This window comes from Callionymus lyra, chromosome 3, assembly GCF_982586985.1.
Source record: "Callionymus lyra chromosome 3, fCalLyr1.hap1.1, whole genome shotgun sequence".
NCBI classification, from domain to species: domain Eukaryota; kingdom Metazoa; phylum Chordata; class Actinopteri; order Syngnathiformes; family Callionymidae; genus Callionymus; species Callionymus lyra.
The window spans coordinates 34,727,376-34,743,706 of NC_141820.1; the positions used below are offsets into that span (position 1 = coordinate 34,727,376).

Sequence of the window (16,331 nt, forward strand, 5' to 3'; positions counted from 1 at the left end):
GACACCAAACCTGTTGTTTCCTTTGTGTTCAGTGTGCGAGACATTTGGGGTTTCTGCTGTCCTATTTCACACCATCAATAACACTGCTCTGGCCTGCTTCTGTCGAGCATGGACGCCACATTCAAGCTCCTTCTGGGTGTTCTGGGCTGGCCTGTTCCGATCCATGGACTTTAAGATAGTTGGTTAGAAGGTTAATATTAATCCCTTATTTTAACTGAAAACACACATTTATGAGAATAAATGTGACAGTTTTGTTTAAGGGATACAATAGAATGTTAAATACTGATGTCAGTGTTTTTTCACAGTGTTGTAAGACACTTATGTTTGAATGATCTACTGGTTGACCTTTAATACTTTTGTGAGGTGGACTCTTCAAGTCCGTCCAATGTCATACGCAAAGTTTTCCATTTTTTTATCTGCTGTGTGTCATTGTGAATTGGTGATACATTGAGGTACATTTCAAAGGGGAGGCCAATGCCAAAACACATTTTGCTTCCTCAGGTCGGCTGCCTAAAGACAATAAGTTACACAATCAACTATATATTAGGGGTGTTAGAAAATATTGACACACCTACTGTATATATTGCGACATTTTTTCCATGATAATGTAGCAATATTTGTCAGCACTATACAACAAAGTAAAATAACTCATTTTTTAATTTACAATTAGCACGCAAATATTAACGGCATTCATTTTTTGTTTTGCATTAAAACTTAAAATGATAATCATCCGCTAGATGGCAGCAGTTATTATGTCCTCTGCAGGTAAAGGAACAATGAGATTCCGCGAGATCCCGGCGATAAATGAGGACAAGAGGATACAGTTGACTACAGCAGCTTTTAAAGCTGATGTTTAAACATATTTTGATTTCAAAACATGCAGCCTGTATATTCTGCAAATGCAGAGTCAAGTGCTCAGGAAATACTACATATATATATATACATTTTCCAGTATATATAATGATAAATATATATGATGCAGTTGCTGTATCTTATCTATAAAAACCTTTACTAAATATACAAACTTTTTTGAGCATGTTAGACCTTGTAGCTTCAACTACATGAGGGTTTTCATGTATTTTCAAGACAGCCACACCCGTAGTATCAGAAGGGTGATATCTCAGATACTATTTTATGTTTTATACAGTCAATGGATCTGTTATGGTTAAGAAAAATTCCAGTTCAATTCCATCTCTCCTAGCCTCTAACAATAGTAAACCTGATGATGCATCTGTTGAAGTTTTATTTCGTCTTTTTAGTGCAGAATGTCTCAGTATTTGAAATTCTAATGCATATAGAAACTGTCAAAGGGTGTGATCTAACCATAGAAAAACATTTGTTTTCAATCAGGAGGAAGAGCTGAGACAGAGCGGCGAGGCCAAATATCTACACTTGAACGAGGATCTGCACGTCCTGATTGAGGTGTTCGCCCCACCAGCTGAAGCCTACGCAAGGATGGGTCATGCCCTCGAGGAGATCAAGAAGTTTCTCATCCCAGTACGTTCTGCACTGTCGAAGCACACACTGCACACACTTGCAGCCGAGGCATCTCATTGTCTAGTCTGTCTGCTGTGAGATATGCCGGCAGCTTCCTGCCCTTTGTATCTCCCCCTCTGTGTCTTACACTGTGACTGTTTGCAGGACATCGATATCAATTGTGTGCTGCTTGGTTGGAAGTGGTGGATCTAGCAGCTGGAGTTTCTCTGCACATCCTTAATGGCAGCAACTTCAAGCGCATCGCCTACTTCATGAGCTTATTCCTCCTGCTTAGAGCCTTTTTTCTTTCCAAAAATGATTATTAATAAAGAGGACACAACTGTCCACATCTTAAGATTATACAACAATCACTTTTTAATAGAGTCAGGGTTCTAATTTAATGATAAAAAAACATAAATAGAAGATAACCACGTCTCAGTGTTATCAGCCAGCATCTTGACTGTTTGCTGCCTCAGAAAGTGCCAGAACTGTAATACCCATTAATTAGATATTCCCGGAGGTGCAGCAGAGATAAAGTGTGTAATTTGATACAGAGTAATTGAAAGCAAGTCAATCAGCCTGTTTTCTGACCAAGCCTGGTCCCTGTGTGCAGGATTACAACGACGAGATAAGACAGGCCCAGCTGCAGGAGCTCACGTACCTGAATGGGGGATCAGAAGATGCCAAGGTACCTTCGGCAAGGGGCAAGTCAGCCACCCGTGCTCGGGGAACACCTGCACCTGTCCCTCCCAGGTAACAAGAGTGATTCATTGCTTTTGTTCTAGTCCTGATATATCCTAATATACCTATATATATTCGGTTTTGGCAGTGTTCATATAACTTTGCAATGAAGGGAAGATTTTAAAGGGGAATATCATTTTGTAGAGTGGAAACAGTTTTTAAATGTCAAACTAATTTCGACATAAAAAGTTCATCTTCATCCACTAGATTAGGGTTCACCAACATGGTGCCCATAGTCATCAGGTAGCCCCCACAGACCCAGAGAGCAGCCCACTATGGGCTTGTTCAAAAACGTATTTGACACACAATCGACATCTAATTTTGTTGTATCTGTGTTTCCTTTCTTGTTGCCACATTTGCAAATATTGAAGAATAAATAATGTGATTAATCTATTGAAGGAATATCATTCATCATACTTAATAATATATGAAAGTAATTTCAGAAGTGTGTACCAAACTAATGGTAGCCCTTTCGATCACATTGTGCCCTTGAAAAGTTGGTGACCTGTGTTATATATTAATCATGAAGACAAATGCACGGATGGAATACCATACAACATAAAACACAAAACCTTACAATGGAGAAGGAGCAGCAGTAAAATTCAAAACTACATTTATTCATTTTCTAGCAAGGATTGCCTTAGTAGGGTCACTTAGTACGACTGCCTGAACAGGTCGCCGAGCTGTCACTGAGCACAGAGACGCACAACTACACAGACTCACAACTACAGATACATTTGACTCATTTCTGATTTGACAAATTGGTCTTTTAGCTCTCATGGCATGTTAAGACCACTTTGATCTAATGTTTCAGAAGTCGTGGTGGAGTACCCCCGTTGCATGCAGTTGTTCCCAGAGGGGCAGCACCAAGAGGGACCCCACCCAATCGTTCACCGTTCTCCAGAGGAAGGGGCGTTCTTAGAGCCCGAGTCACTCCACCCACTGGTGGATTTCGACCAACTGCTGCCATTGTCCAGGAGCCATATGGGGAATATGTAAGTACAACCAGTTTCATATACATTTTCTATTTACTATGTATTTCTTTGCTCATAATGTATTTTCACATGTTGACTTTAATAATATTATTATGAGTATATTATTAATATTATCAAACAAAGACATGCACAAGAGAGACAGAAGTGTGCTCGTGTATTTAAACATCCATAAAGTAAACACATTTTTTGCTGCGCCTGATATTTTCTGAAAGGGTCCATCAATCATTTCAGATGGCAGTATCTCTTACAAAAACATAAAACATGTCCCTGTGCTTCACACAAAGGTGCTTTTATAGTAGCTGTTGTTGAAGTGTCTCCAATAAATAATGCGTAAGCCGCTGATGACTCATCAATATACCTTATTTTAAAGCTTTGAAACCTGTCCAGTTGCTGTTTGGGGGATTTGCCAGTGAGCAGTGGAAATTGCTTGAAAGTGGCTTTCTCTCATTTTTTTGTCTTTCTGGCACGTAAAAAGTATCACAACATTTCTGTTTTGAAGCCCTTAAGCCAGTGACACAAAATATTTTCATCCTGACCGCCTAAACCTCAAACGAACAACAAAGACACTGTCACATCTAATCCTTGAAGGGGTACAGAAGTGTGTATTGACGCCTAACTAGCTTACATCTACATACACATGCCTTTACATTACTCAGTAATGGTAATTCATTATTAATTAACCATTAATCCTGTTGATAAAACCTCTACAGTACAGCAAGAAAGCTGCTTGTTTGGTACCTGTTTAGGCTGTACACGTATGAGGTAAACAGAAACTAATGTTCTTTACATAGACTATAGAAGGTATAGATGTAGTGTGTAATGTGTAATGTCAGGCGACTGAACCACCATTTTTTGATTCAAGATATTTATATTAGAAGTCCAGCTATATCTCCTGATATCCTGCTAAGTTAGTAAGAATCTGGAGAACAATTTGAGTCAGAAGTTTCTTTTGAAAAGTAGACTTAAAAAACTTTAAAACATGGCAATGTTGTTCCTTTTTTTCCTTCTTTTTAACCCAAAGCCAACTAAAATTAATGTTGTCTCATCCTATTTGTTAATAAATGTTTATTAATTAAAGTGAGTGATGATAAATAAAGTATCACTTTCTACATCCTCATGTGTTGGTTGTTTTTTTTGTATAAACTATTTGGTTTTCACTTAAATCATATCAATATCCAGATATCTAGCTTGAAATATCAAGATTTGAAATCGTGTCTATGCCATCCCCATTTTAATCTGACTGAATTAAGAGTAAGCGATGAGATTAAACCCATTTAGTTGAGCCTATGAGGGCCAATCTAGTAAACCACGCTCCCCCCAATTCATGAAAACTGATTAAGGAGAACATGATTAAAAGGGAAATTCATCTGTGTGGTGCAGATGGAAAAATGGTAAATATGTTTTTAACAAGACCTCCAGTATTTCTGCGGCGAGCCTCTATTTGACAATCAATAAACTATGTATATCCCATTGGCTTCACTTTATAAAAAGTGAGAGTTGGCCCTCGGTTTAACACAAGCAATAGCCAAAGAGAATCTAACTAGCACCACCAAGATTCAATCTCGAGAGATGCTCAAGGTGAGGTGAAGAACCAACTGCACACAGATTGGCAAAGCATTGGAAAGGTACTGCCTAATTTGCAGATATTGTAAGGACAGCAAGATGAAATATTCGATTTATTTCTAGAAAAAAATGGCTGCTTGGATAAGCTGAATAAATAACCAAATAAAAATGTTTGATTTTAATTTGTTCTCTGGCGAGGGTGTCTCCAATAACAACAGCTGCCACAGGTACATTAGTGCGAGTCACCGCCTCTGAACCTGTGCCAAATAAGTCTGCTGTCGCACTTCCAGCGCCGGTTCATCCCCGCACTCCCTGCATTAACATATTTATCAGGGAGAACGAGATTGCGAGGACTATGTTGGAAATTTGTCCCAGCAGCACATAGCTAACCCAATCTGACAGGTTTATTCAGGGGTTGTGATTCAAATGTGCAGAGGTCAGGGAGAATGACTTCTAGGCCAGCTGTTTCCCATCATTGTCACAGTTGTAACCTGGGTCCCCCGACACCTGCTTCTATGCCTCCCTGGGCGGAAGAAACATCCCAACATCTGGCAGAAGATAAATGGAAAAACATTGCTGTGAATTAGTGGTAGATGAAGTTGTCTTGTATTTAATGACTGCAACACCATCAACAAAAATAAGTGTTCCCCACCTGGTCATAGAAAAGGATTGCAAGCTGCTGAATTCATTAAAGCAAAAAAAACAAAACATGCATGGTTTAACATCTATTTGAAAAAATAAAATAAAATATGTGAGACTCAGCGCGTGATGAGGTGCTTAGAAATGTGCTCATCATACTTTACGGCTATTATTGCCCTGGCAACCCCTAAAAAAGTGTACGGATATATAACCACAATATGCTGTTATTGCACAATATCAAACTTGAAAAGAATAGAAGGGCACGACCTAAATGTGTAAATCTTGCTTGAAAAAATAAATGATGCTAATGTTCTTCTGTATCGTTTCCTTGTTATGTTACCATCTTTAAGATCCTTAAATGAAAAATTTAATCTAGAAATCGTATTAATTATGTGCTTAGCCTCATACAATGTCTCCAAAGTGACGTGGTCCCTGTGGGTGGTTTCTGTCTAGTTGGAAAGTGCATTTGCATATTTGACAAGTCCTAACAATGGCACACAATAGAGCATGTTTCTGAATTATATGTAAATTATATGTATTTAACCCAGCTTCTTTCTCTTTTATGTGTGTGAATTGTGTAGCATTCTGCTCCCCAAATGTTTTTGTTTTTTACAGGTATTAGTGGAACTGTTTGGTCAAGATTATGCATAAAAAGAGACTTTCTTTCCCTGTCGATAATTTTCATTTTAGCGTAATGGCTTCCATCAACCTTAAGTTATTACAACATAATTACAGGTCATTTCTTTAATTTGGGGAATGTGTGTGTCTGCACATTCTGCATCAAACCTATTTGAGAAGTAGCAGACAAAAGGAAGAAGAAAAAAATCCATATATTGGTCGACACTCATCAAATGGGAATCATTCCTGAGGAACCTCTTTGCAAGGAAATCTTTGTTCTGAGCTTCCCTCAAGATAATCAATAAAACCGTCTTCATAATGTTGTATACAGGGAACAAGAAAATAAATGATAAAATAGAGTCTTCTCCAGAACAGATTGCATAAAGACCATGTTTTTTTTAAATTACAATTCAGGTCAATTAGACTGTATTGGTTGACTGTATTGGTGTGGTCCTCAAGATGTCAGACTTTAACTAACACTGATTTTTTTTAATTTAATTTTCAATATTATGTAAAAGAAAATTATACACCTTAAAATCAATTAAAGCATTTGTTTTGTAATAATACTGTCATTGGATAATTGCACTTTGTTTTATATTTTTTTGAAGACTTAACAAGACATCATTAAAAAGATAAGATAAGAAGATATACACTGTACTTTTATTCTCGGTTGTTCAGTTTAGTACAATGAAGCGGAGGAAGTTGTGAGCGACATCAGAGTAGACTTGAACCATTTGTGTAAAATGTTTCAGTGAGAAGAGGGAGTGACGTAGAAGAGCCAATTAATTCTAATGAAGGACTGCAAATATGTATTTGAATCGTTCAGGATGTATTGATGACTCTCAGATAGACAAAACACTACACATTCAAGTAGGGTAATAATTGTATTTAAAAGCTTTACCTTACAGTTGTTTATGTGTAACAATATTAAAATAAATATGCATTTGGATTAACAAAAAGATCAATAGTATCAGTTGAATAGAGTATTGTAGTGTGCATTAACGCTGCTGTTCTAACATGTAGTGCCAGGCCCCCTGTGAGTTTTTGCTGGTTTAAGAGGCCAGTCCTTATCTGTTAACAACACGCCTCTCAGCCGTCCACTGGCATACAAATGAAAGACTCACTTTGGGGCTGCTCGTTCCCTTCGCTGTCTCTCTCTGCTCCCGATCCTTCCCGTAGCCTCCAACTTCTCACTGTCACACTAATCCTGTTTAGTGCTGGAAAACCGGCAGTGTTGCAGTGCAATTGTGAGCTCAAGATGGCCAGAGTCCATGTTGCATCAATTTGAACACATCACAAAAGCTTCTGAATCACCTTTACCCCGTGGTGCAGGGTTTATCAGCTGCAACAACCTTAACCCCGTTCTTCTGCATATGAACCCTGACTCGTCAGCCATTGTTTTATAGTAAATCTTCAGCTTTAAGAAAGAAAATGAGGTCTAGACAAACATGAAACTGAGACTGAAAAAACAGTAAATACAGTATATATTTTTTGTCAACTATGTATTGATTAATGGAAATGAGGTTAAACTGGCAGGTATATTCCACTGACTGTATCATATTCACATATTCTGTTGCGTGATGAAACAGATGTGACTGTGAGTTGCCTCTTAGAAGTAAAATGTTCACCAGGCAGCTAGATCCTCTCATGGACCGAGAGACGACAGGCTTTTAAAATCTATTTTTCATACTTTTCTCACCACATTAGTACGCATGGCACATCTTTCTCAGCATTCTTAGAAATCCAAACTATTAAGAAGCTCCCAATAGCAAAGGAAAATTTAGACTCACACTCAAACACTTTTATTGCCAGACTTGTAAACACAAAATAGGATTATTTGTAAAGTAAATAATAAAAGGATGAAATAAGATAACACACAAAAAAAGCAATAGAAAAACAGAACCAAGCAACAAGGCAGACATTCTGTAGCGCCTAGTAGTTATAATAAAGCATTCCTATATAACCGCTATAAAGATGATATGAAAGCTGTGTGAGAAGCTTGGAACCAATGTGCTTTTAAATTCTTATGCAGGTAAGCATATGCGCTACATTAAGTCACCATTAGCCTGAGACACAAGTCATCCAGAATATCTTCCTTTTGGGTGAGACTGGGAGTGAGTGATGACCAAAAGGATCTTAGAGACCCAACATCTTGACTTCCAGTTCAAAGTAAAAGGGTTTTGGTTGAAGTCAAATATGAATTCAAGGTTCCTTACCCGCCATTTAACACCAACAAGGTTGCAAACATTTAAACTTGCTGTCGAGACCAGAGAAAACATGCTCGCTGCCAGAAAAGATACTCCTCATTAAGCGAATACACACTTGTGTTCAATAATTACAACCAATTAATGTGAACGTGATGAACATTTCCTCCTCCCGCCTAATCCAGCAGATGTTCATTTTTTGCATGCAAATTAGGAGCAGATGGAATTGGATATGAAGTGTGTGTGGAGGATGAGAGACGTGTCGTGGGGGCTCTTCGTCTTTTGTGGAACATAAGTCCCATTTATCCAAAATTAGAAGTGGTGGAACAGTGGTTGGCTTTGATGTTGCTCGTGGCAGGGGTCTAGGTGCTGTGCTGGTAGGTGAAGCGAGCAGATTGCTGAAAACCAAACAGATGTTCAAGGCTTATCCTTTGAGGTGACGATAAAACGAAGTCACAGCTAAAGTCAGCCGGGCGCTGTCACTTATGTCAAACACACAGACCTGGGCAGGGCAGCAGTTTCCGCTCAGCTATACTCAACCTCACTAACCTTTCACTAATCGCTTTGAAACGCCGGGAAATATTAACTGATTTCTGAGAGAGTGAGCTTCAGAAGATGAATCGATACAGTGGGTTTCACAGGAATGTTGTTTTACCTGCTCAGCAGAAATATTTGTTGAATATTCTTCTACTTTGATTAAATCTTCGGGAGCTACGTGTAAAGGTGTTTAATCATTGAAGTTCATAAAGTCTATCATTTTTTTGTTTTTTCTGATATCGTGCCAGTGAGATCTCTGTCTTTTGTCGTTCAGGACTATGAAGACGGATACAGCGCCGCATATGACGACCAAGGCTACGAGTCATTTGAAAACAACTACAGTGATCAAGGACAAAAGTAAGATTATTCTCCTCTCTTCACAGGTGCTAGTTGTGAAGTAGTAATGTTTATGTTCTGTGTATTTGTACTTGAATATTAGTCACATGACCAGCAGACCATAATCTCATCGGCTGAATTTATGCCAAATTTAAATGTGATTCCTTTGTGTACCGAATGTTGCAAATGAATTTTTCTTGTACTGAATTATGGGACTTTTTTTTTTACTTCATTTATTTTCATACAGATTTTTCAAAGCACATGTTTCACACCTGTTAATGTGTTCAATGTTCTAAATTAAATACACATATGTGTGAATAAATTTAGTGTAACAATATTAATTAATATCAATTCCACTTTTTTTTTGTGTAGTTAAATACTTAATTCCTAATTGATCATATTGGTCGTAACTATATCACTTTCTGTGATGATGAGTTTGATAGTCACAAGGTCAAAAGGCTATTTTGTGGTTATTTACTGCTATACTTTGTGCGTCTGTTGGGTTGCTGATGAGAATAGATGCTGAAATTGTTAACGTCAAAGAGAAAAAGGTGGACACACGGATACTATTTCAAGTATACCAGACCATTACAAACCTGGTTCTTAAATCTGACAGATGGTTTTTCCCATTAAGTGTTTGAGTCATCAGCTTCTGCTTGTAAATAAAGGAGGTGTTTTTCTATGTGGAGTTAAAAATTGAAGCGCATTTTATGAATCAAGGTTCTTGCTTGATCGAGATGTATTTTCCCTTATCTTTGCGAGGTAACGCTGCTGTTATTGTCTAGACACTTTAAACAGGCTCATCCAGGCACCACATATTGGTTGTTGTTTTATATGTTTGTCCTCATTTGACTTTCTACATTCAACCGTAACATCCATTTCAACCTTTATTGATCGAAACATGTCTTACTATACAAAAAGTCCCTAAAAAACCTTAGTAAGAAGTTACATGTTTTATCCTTTATGTGTGACCCACACTTATGAGGCTGAAATTGAATATATTTTGGTCATGTTTTGTTAGAAAAAGGATTGTTTTTTAACCCTTGTATACGTCTAACAATCTGTCTCACATCTAACGAAGTCACACTTCTATCTGAACTGACGGGTTGGTAGGATGTCAGTACCCAGAGGTGAAAAAGCAGAACTATTTACGCTCTCTCTGTTACTTAAACAGTTTCTGCTCCAGACAGACATGCCAGGATGGAGAGGAAGGAAGTGGAAAGTGTAAAAGAGCAAATATATCAATGGTATTATTTGATATGTTTTATCAGGATTATATCCATATATGCTGTTTTCCCTTGAGCAGAAGGTGAACTCAATCGAATTAATGCCCCAAAAGGTAGTAACAAAAGGTTCCATACCACCTACTTCACTCTTTATCTACTGCACTGTAACATGTATCTTGCTCAATTTATGACTGATGCACTGAGCTGTGTGGTCCGTCATCATGGCCTGTCAGGAAGAGAAACGTCATGGACATGTTCCAGTGGGGTTTCAAGGTTCTTGTCCATCTGAGGTTGTACCTTCCCACAGTCCAAATGGTATCCCGGATACCGTACATGTTCCATCTATGTTGTCTAAATCCATATTTGCCATGTAGACTTTCTATTTTCAAACTGGAGCATTGTTATCCCTGTGGCTTTTCGGTCTGGTTTATGTCAGAACTGGTGCCATTATCAGAATCAGAAACTTTTATTGCCAGTGTTGTAAACACAACATGGGATTTGATGTGGTGTCAGTACAGAATAAAAGAAAGAAATAGGATAACACACAAAATAAGCGATAGAAAAGCAGGAAAAAGAACAGCAAGTCTGGATGTTAGGTTCTTGTTAGCCGGTTGTGACTAAAGAATGACATTTGTTAAATAGAAACCAAAGTCAAGGTGATTTTTAAAAATGTTTAAATAATAGAATAAAATATAAACGATGAATACGCTTGGTCTAAATTGTGTTCTGTCAGTATTTCAGGGCTAAGTTCTTTGAACGGCTCACCACTAGCTAAGCTAACTGATGCTGGGGGGGGCCTCCGGGTGAAAAGTGCTGCTTTAATGGCGTTCACAGATAGAAACTGCAATGTCTTTGGGGACCTTTGCGGAATGACAGCTGTGGCACCTTTCAGGTTTAGAGGTCAGAACTGTCGTCTCACACACTTCAGGTGTGTTTAAAGCATTATTTTATACTTGACACTTGAGAAACTGTCACTAGATGACATCTCTCACCTTCCCCCCTCAGTTGGCTGTTAAATTGAAAAGATCCCAAGGCTGAAGGAGAGAGAGAGTTTTGAAAGGCCAGATTTAAGAAGGGGAAGCAGACTTGCAGTGACTGTCAAGAGTCTGAGACCACATTTATTCGCCAAAAATGTACAAACTGTTTCACCAGTAAAGTAACCTTTCATTAATGTACGTGAGTCAATGGTTCAAGGACATGAAGCCATGAGTAGGAAAGGAGTGACTAGGGAGGACAAGGTTATGGTGGCGGAGACTTTACGTGGCAACGCCTGATGGGAATTTATAAAAGACATGGAAGACGATGTTAACAGGGTAGCAAGGTCTTATTCCACCAAAACTCATCTTCATAACCATTCAATAAATAAACCTGCTTTATTGATACAATATGTGCATGCTCCCTTTTCTGTATGTTGGCTCAGGTGAGACTTTTTCTTCAACCAAACAACTAGAAAAGACACCCATCCATCCATCCATCCATCCATCCATCCATCCATCCATCCATCCATCCATCCATCCATCCATCCATCCATCCATCCATCCATCCATCCATCCATCCATCCATCCATCCATCCATCCATCCATCCATCCATCCATCCATCCATCCATCCATCCATCCATCCATCCATCCATCCATCCATCCATCCATCCATCCTGCCTCCATCCATCCATCATCCATCATCCATCATCCATCATCCATCATCCATCATCCATCATCCATCAATCCATCCATCCATCCATCCATCCATCCATCCATCCATCCATCCATCCATCCATCCATCCATCCATCCATCCATCCATCCATCCATCCATCCATCCATCCATCCATCCATCCATCCATCAATTCATCCCTCTGTCCGTCCATCTACAAAACACTTTCATCCATCTATCCCCCATCCATCCATTTATCCTTGCTTTAATCAATCCATTAATCCATCCATCTGTATTTCAATCAGCCATCCAAAAAAATACATGAATCTGTCCATGCACCATCCATCCACATACATTTATCCTTCAAACTATTCTTCTGTCTGTCCATCTGTCCGTCTGTGTTGTACTTTGAGTCTCTCCTCAATGACTGAGCTCCTCACCTTCTCTCATAGAGTCCAGACAGAGTAACGTAATTTTGGTTTCTTGTGTCCACCGACTTTTAATTTGACTCAAGAATGGGTGTACATAGATGATTTTGTGTTTCATCCTATTGTAGCCAGCGGAATAACAGCTCTACCCTGGCAATAGTCGTTGATACAATGTAACCAAGCATCATTAACTGCAAAACATAAGACAGCAATCATTGATAAATGTCAGCTTTACCTCATATATGTGACATTAAGGACAGATTAGGTTATCGTGCTCTGTATTAACTCACATATCCACTTGATATCCAGGTGTCTTTAAACTCATCACTGGAGGACAGAAAGAGTAATGATGCCATCCAAAAACAATCCACCGGGGACTTGTACTACATCATTCAGATTTAACTCTGCCATCTGTTACTCAGCATCATTGTTTAAGATGAACCACTTACAGCGATGACAAATGCATAAGACGGCTTCGCACAATTCATCTTAACTGCAAACACAAGTTATTGATCAAAAGTCTATTTGAGTCCACGAGAAGCTCCATATCAGGTTCTTAGCATTCAGGCAGCTGTGGTCTTTCTGGGATGCCTTTGTTCAGGGGGACACACAACAGCGGTGGCCCTCTGCTAATGAATGTCACATCAAAAGCTGACCTATTTAGAAAAGCAACGCATCTTCACACCTATGAGAGGGTGATATCTCCAGCATGCCCTGGAACACCACGGGCGCTTCATCATCCTCGTGCAAGTGTTGGTGCAGCCAGCTGTGCACTTTGACAAGAGACGCTGTGATTCTAGATCAGTGATGGAAGATGTTGAAAATTATATCCAGGCAATAGACAGGGGGTCTCAAGGTATATTTTGAAGTTTGACATTTAAATGTATTTTTTAAAATTATATAATAAAACATGTTGTTTATTTAGCTTTTTTCGAACAGTCAGGTTTTTCAAGATCATGGATATTTGAGTCTGGAGACTGTTTTCCTAATTAACCGTTGAGGAAGACAATATTGATGAAATGTCAGCCCAGACCAACAGCTTTTCTTGAATTGTTCATGAGGAGGTTTTGCTGTTAATGTCCTTTCTGACCTGTAGAGAAAATCTCTCGTGTTAATGAGAGAACATTGAATTAAAACTGGTTAATTTGTGTTAATCTGACACTGATCTGATTATACATTTTTTAATTCTACGTATTTCTTTTTTTTTTGTTTAATCAAGCTTTTAAAAAGTTATTTAACCTGGCAAAATATCACCCTTCAACATACAACAAACTTACATTATATACAGTGGAAATTCATTTAGCAGTTTCTTTCATGTGTTTTTGTGTATTTGCAATCATAATTTAATATAAAAGGCTTATCTAACAAACAATTTTTTTATTTTTTTTATTCAGTAACCTCTAAACAAGTCTTGTCAATATCCACTTTTTATTCCTTTTTGATTTGATTAAAAAAAAGAACAAGCACAAAAAGATGTTAAATGTCAAGATTAGTAGGCGTCTCGATTTCTGGAAATACATTTTTCTGTTACCCTTTTGGTTTCTCTTATGGTAGCAAATGTTTTAGCCTGTTTGCGCCCAAAGGTTGGGTTATATCCAGTCAAAAGGTGTCAAGCATTAGCATAATCATGTTGCAACTCACCCATGCGGCGGTCAATGGCTAAACACAACAGAGTAAGAGCCAATCCCAGAGCGATGTTTAAGTTAGAGACAGGACTTGCAGTGAACAAGCTTGATCGTGACTACACATTAGCGGACAGGGACGTGTCCCTAGTGTCCCAAATCCACGCCATCGTCTGCACATAAATCCTAAATAGCATGTGGATCAAAAATTCAACACAGAATGCTGACCTTTTTGTGTGGTTTGCTTGTGATTTGCAAAGATTGTGTGAGCAGTTAAGTGTGAAGTGTTGGCAACACGCCTATCTAAACCACAGACGGTGTGTTTCCTGGTTGGCTGCATGACAAATCCGAGCAGAGAAGTGGAAGGACCCGGCACGATGAACCTCTCCTCACAGCGCAGAGCAGACTCCTGATTGTCTGAGCGAGCTTTTATTACCTCTGGTGTGCGTCAACGAGACTGTCAACATTTTTTTATGTGAGGATAAAATAATGCCTCCTTCTCGAAACGACCGCTGAACATTAAACATGAAATAAAAAGACAATACTGGGTCGGATCCAGTAGTCTTTAACAAACATAATACAATAAATGTAACAAAGACTTTTTATAACACTTTATGTATTTGTTATCTTTTCCTCCCTCCAGAGCTAGTTAAGCTTTCAGCAGGGAAAGTGTTGTATCATTGGCGGAAGCAGAAGAATCTAATAGAAACAACCTTTCAAATTTCATTGACTATATGGCATTGTTGAAGTTCAGCATTTTTTTTTTGTAGCATAGTGCGAATCTAATTATTTTTTCATCCTGTCAGTTACCATACTCACCTTCCCTGCTGAGGCCGCTTGTATGCAGTTGAACAAGTCCAAATGTTTATTTTCTGGGAATTTAAAACACATAATACACCTCCAGATATCATTGGTTTGAGGTTCGGGCATGGATCCAGTTGGAGATTTGTTCTTGACACAAGGTCAAAAATGTAGCTTGCCAGGTCCCATCAGTGACCTCTGAACGCTGTCTTGAGATGTGGGTCCGCGGGTCTGTAATCCAGACAGCCAAATGGAGCGAGCGCGTCTGACAGCGTGACTGACAGGCAGGACGAGGGGACCCGGCTGTGATGGCCGGTGTCAACGATGTGGCAGTTCAATGATGAATTTCTTCTTGTTGGATGATAGCACTTTAACTGAGCGATACACACAGGACGGGTCTGTCAGCGTCGTCCTAGCAAGTGCAATTAAATAAATAAACAAGGGGAAAAATGTGTCTCTATTTATATTAATAATAAAGTTGTCATTATTGAAACTGTCTGACAAATTATCTTGAAAACAATGATCTGCTTTCTGTTCACAGCTCAGACGACTACTATGAATACGGAAACGGCAGTGACTCATATGAAGAATATGGTGAGTTTAATCCATACATTTTTTGGACCCGCTTACTTTATGATGCTTTGACATACATTGACGCTACCAATTCAAAAAGTAACTTTTGTATCAGCACCTGGAGTCAAAGGGTCTCTGTGTGTCCTCAACAGTTCATGAGCGTCATACTCCAGCATCTTATGCCCTCCAGTAGGTCGGCTCAATAGGTAGATCAGGATCTAACGCTCGATTGAAAAACTATTGTGGGTAGAACACATAATATATAGAAAAAATAGACTTCAGCCCATCATCCATCCTGTCACTTATTTGATGTAATTGATGCAGCTGGTCTGATCAAATATGTTTATTTCTTTAAAAAAAAAGAAAATGAACCAGTTGGCTCCTTTCTTTTTCATAAGGTGGTAATTCTAAAAGATGTACTTGGATCAGCCAGCTTTCAAGTAAAATAGATGAGTAGTATTTTTGAAGATCACTGGTATAAACTCATGAAATGTTCTCATTGCATCGACTTAAATGACTCAATTGATTCAACAGAAGCCATCAAAGTAAACTTTGGTAAACATTTACATAGTTAATAATGTTGTGTAGCATTGTCTCATGTGGTTATGTAAGATATATCATTGTACATATCATTTTCAGTATATTTTTAGATGAATATATGTTTTGTATTTTGATAGTTAGTAGATGGATTAGAAAAAAACTTTTTCTAAGAATTTTGGTACTTACGGGTTCAGAATATTCAGTTGTGATTTAGTAAAGATGAACTCCTGTTCACAAAATGAATTCAGTTGCGTCATTGTTGTTATATTCTGTGCAGGAACATAATGTTGTATATATTAATCAGAGGATCTTCAAGACTGCACCACTTCAATAGTGTAAAGTTTAAATTTTGATATTTTACTTTGCTGTGCTGTCAAGTTGAA

The 16,331-nt window shown here is 38.4% G+C and overlaps 1 protein-coding gene across 1 annotated transcript in view; it reads left to right on the forward strand.

Annotated features, from left to right (window-relative positions):
- The window catches only part of khdrbs3 (KH domain containing, RNA binding, signal transduction associated 3), a 57,274-nt gene that overhangs the window by 36,972 nt on the left and 3,971 nt on the right, over positions 1–16,331 (forward strand). The window contains exons 4-8 of the mRNA XM_087785968.1: positions 1,351–1,497; positions 2,090–2,229; positions 3,032–3,212; positions 9,048–9,130; positions 15,377–15,429. Coding sequence (XP_087642094.1) covers positions 1,351–1,497; positions 2,090–2,229; positions 3,032–3,212; positions 9,048–9,130; positions 15,377–15,429 — 604 coding nt within the window. The remainder of the gene's footprint in view (positions 1–1,350; positions 1,498–2,089; positions 2,230–3,031; positions 3,213–9,047; positions 9,131–15,376; positions 15,430–16,331) is intronic.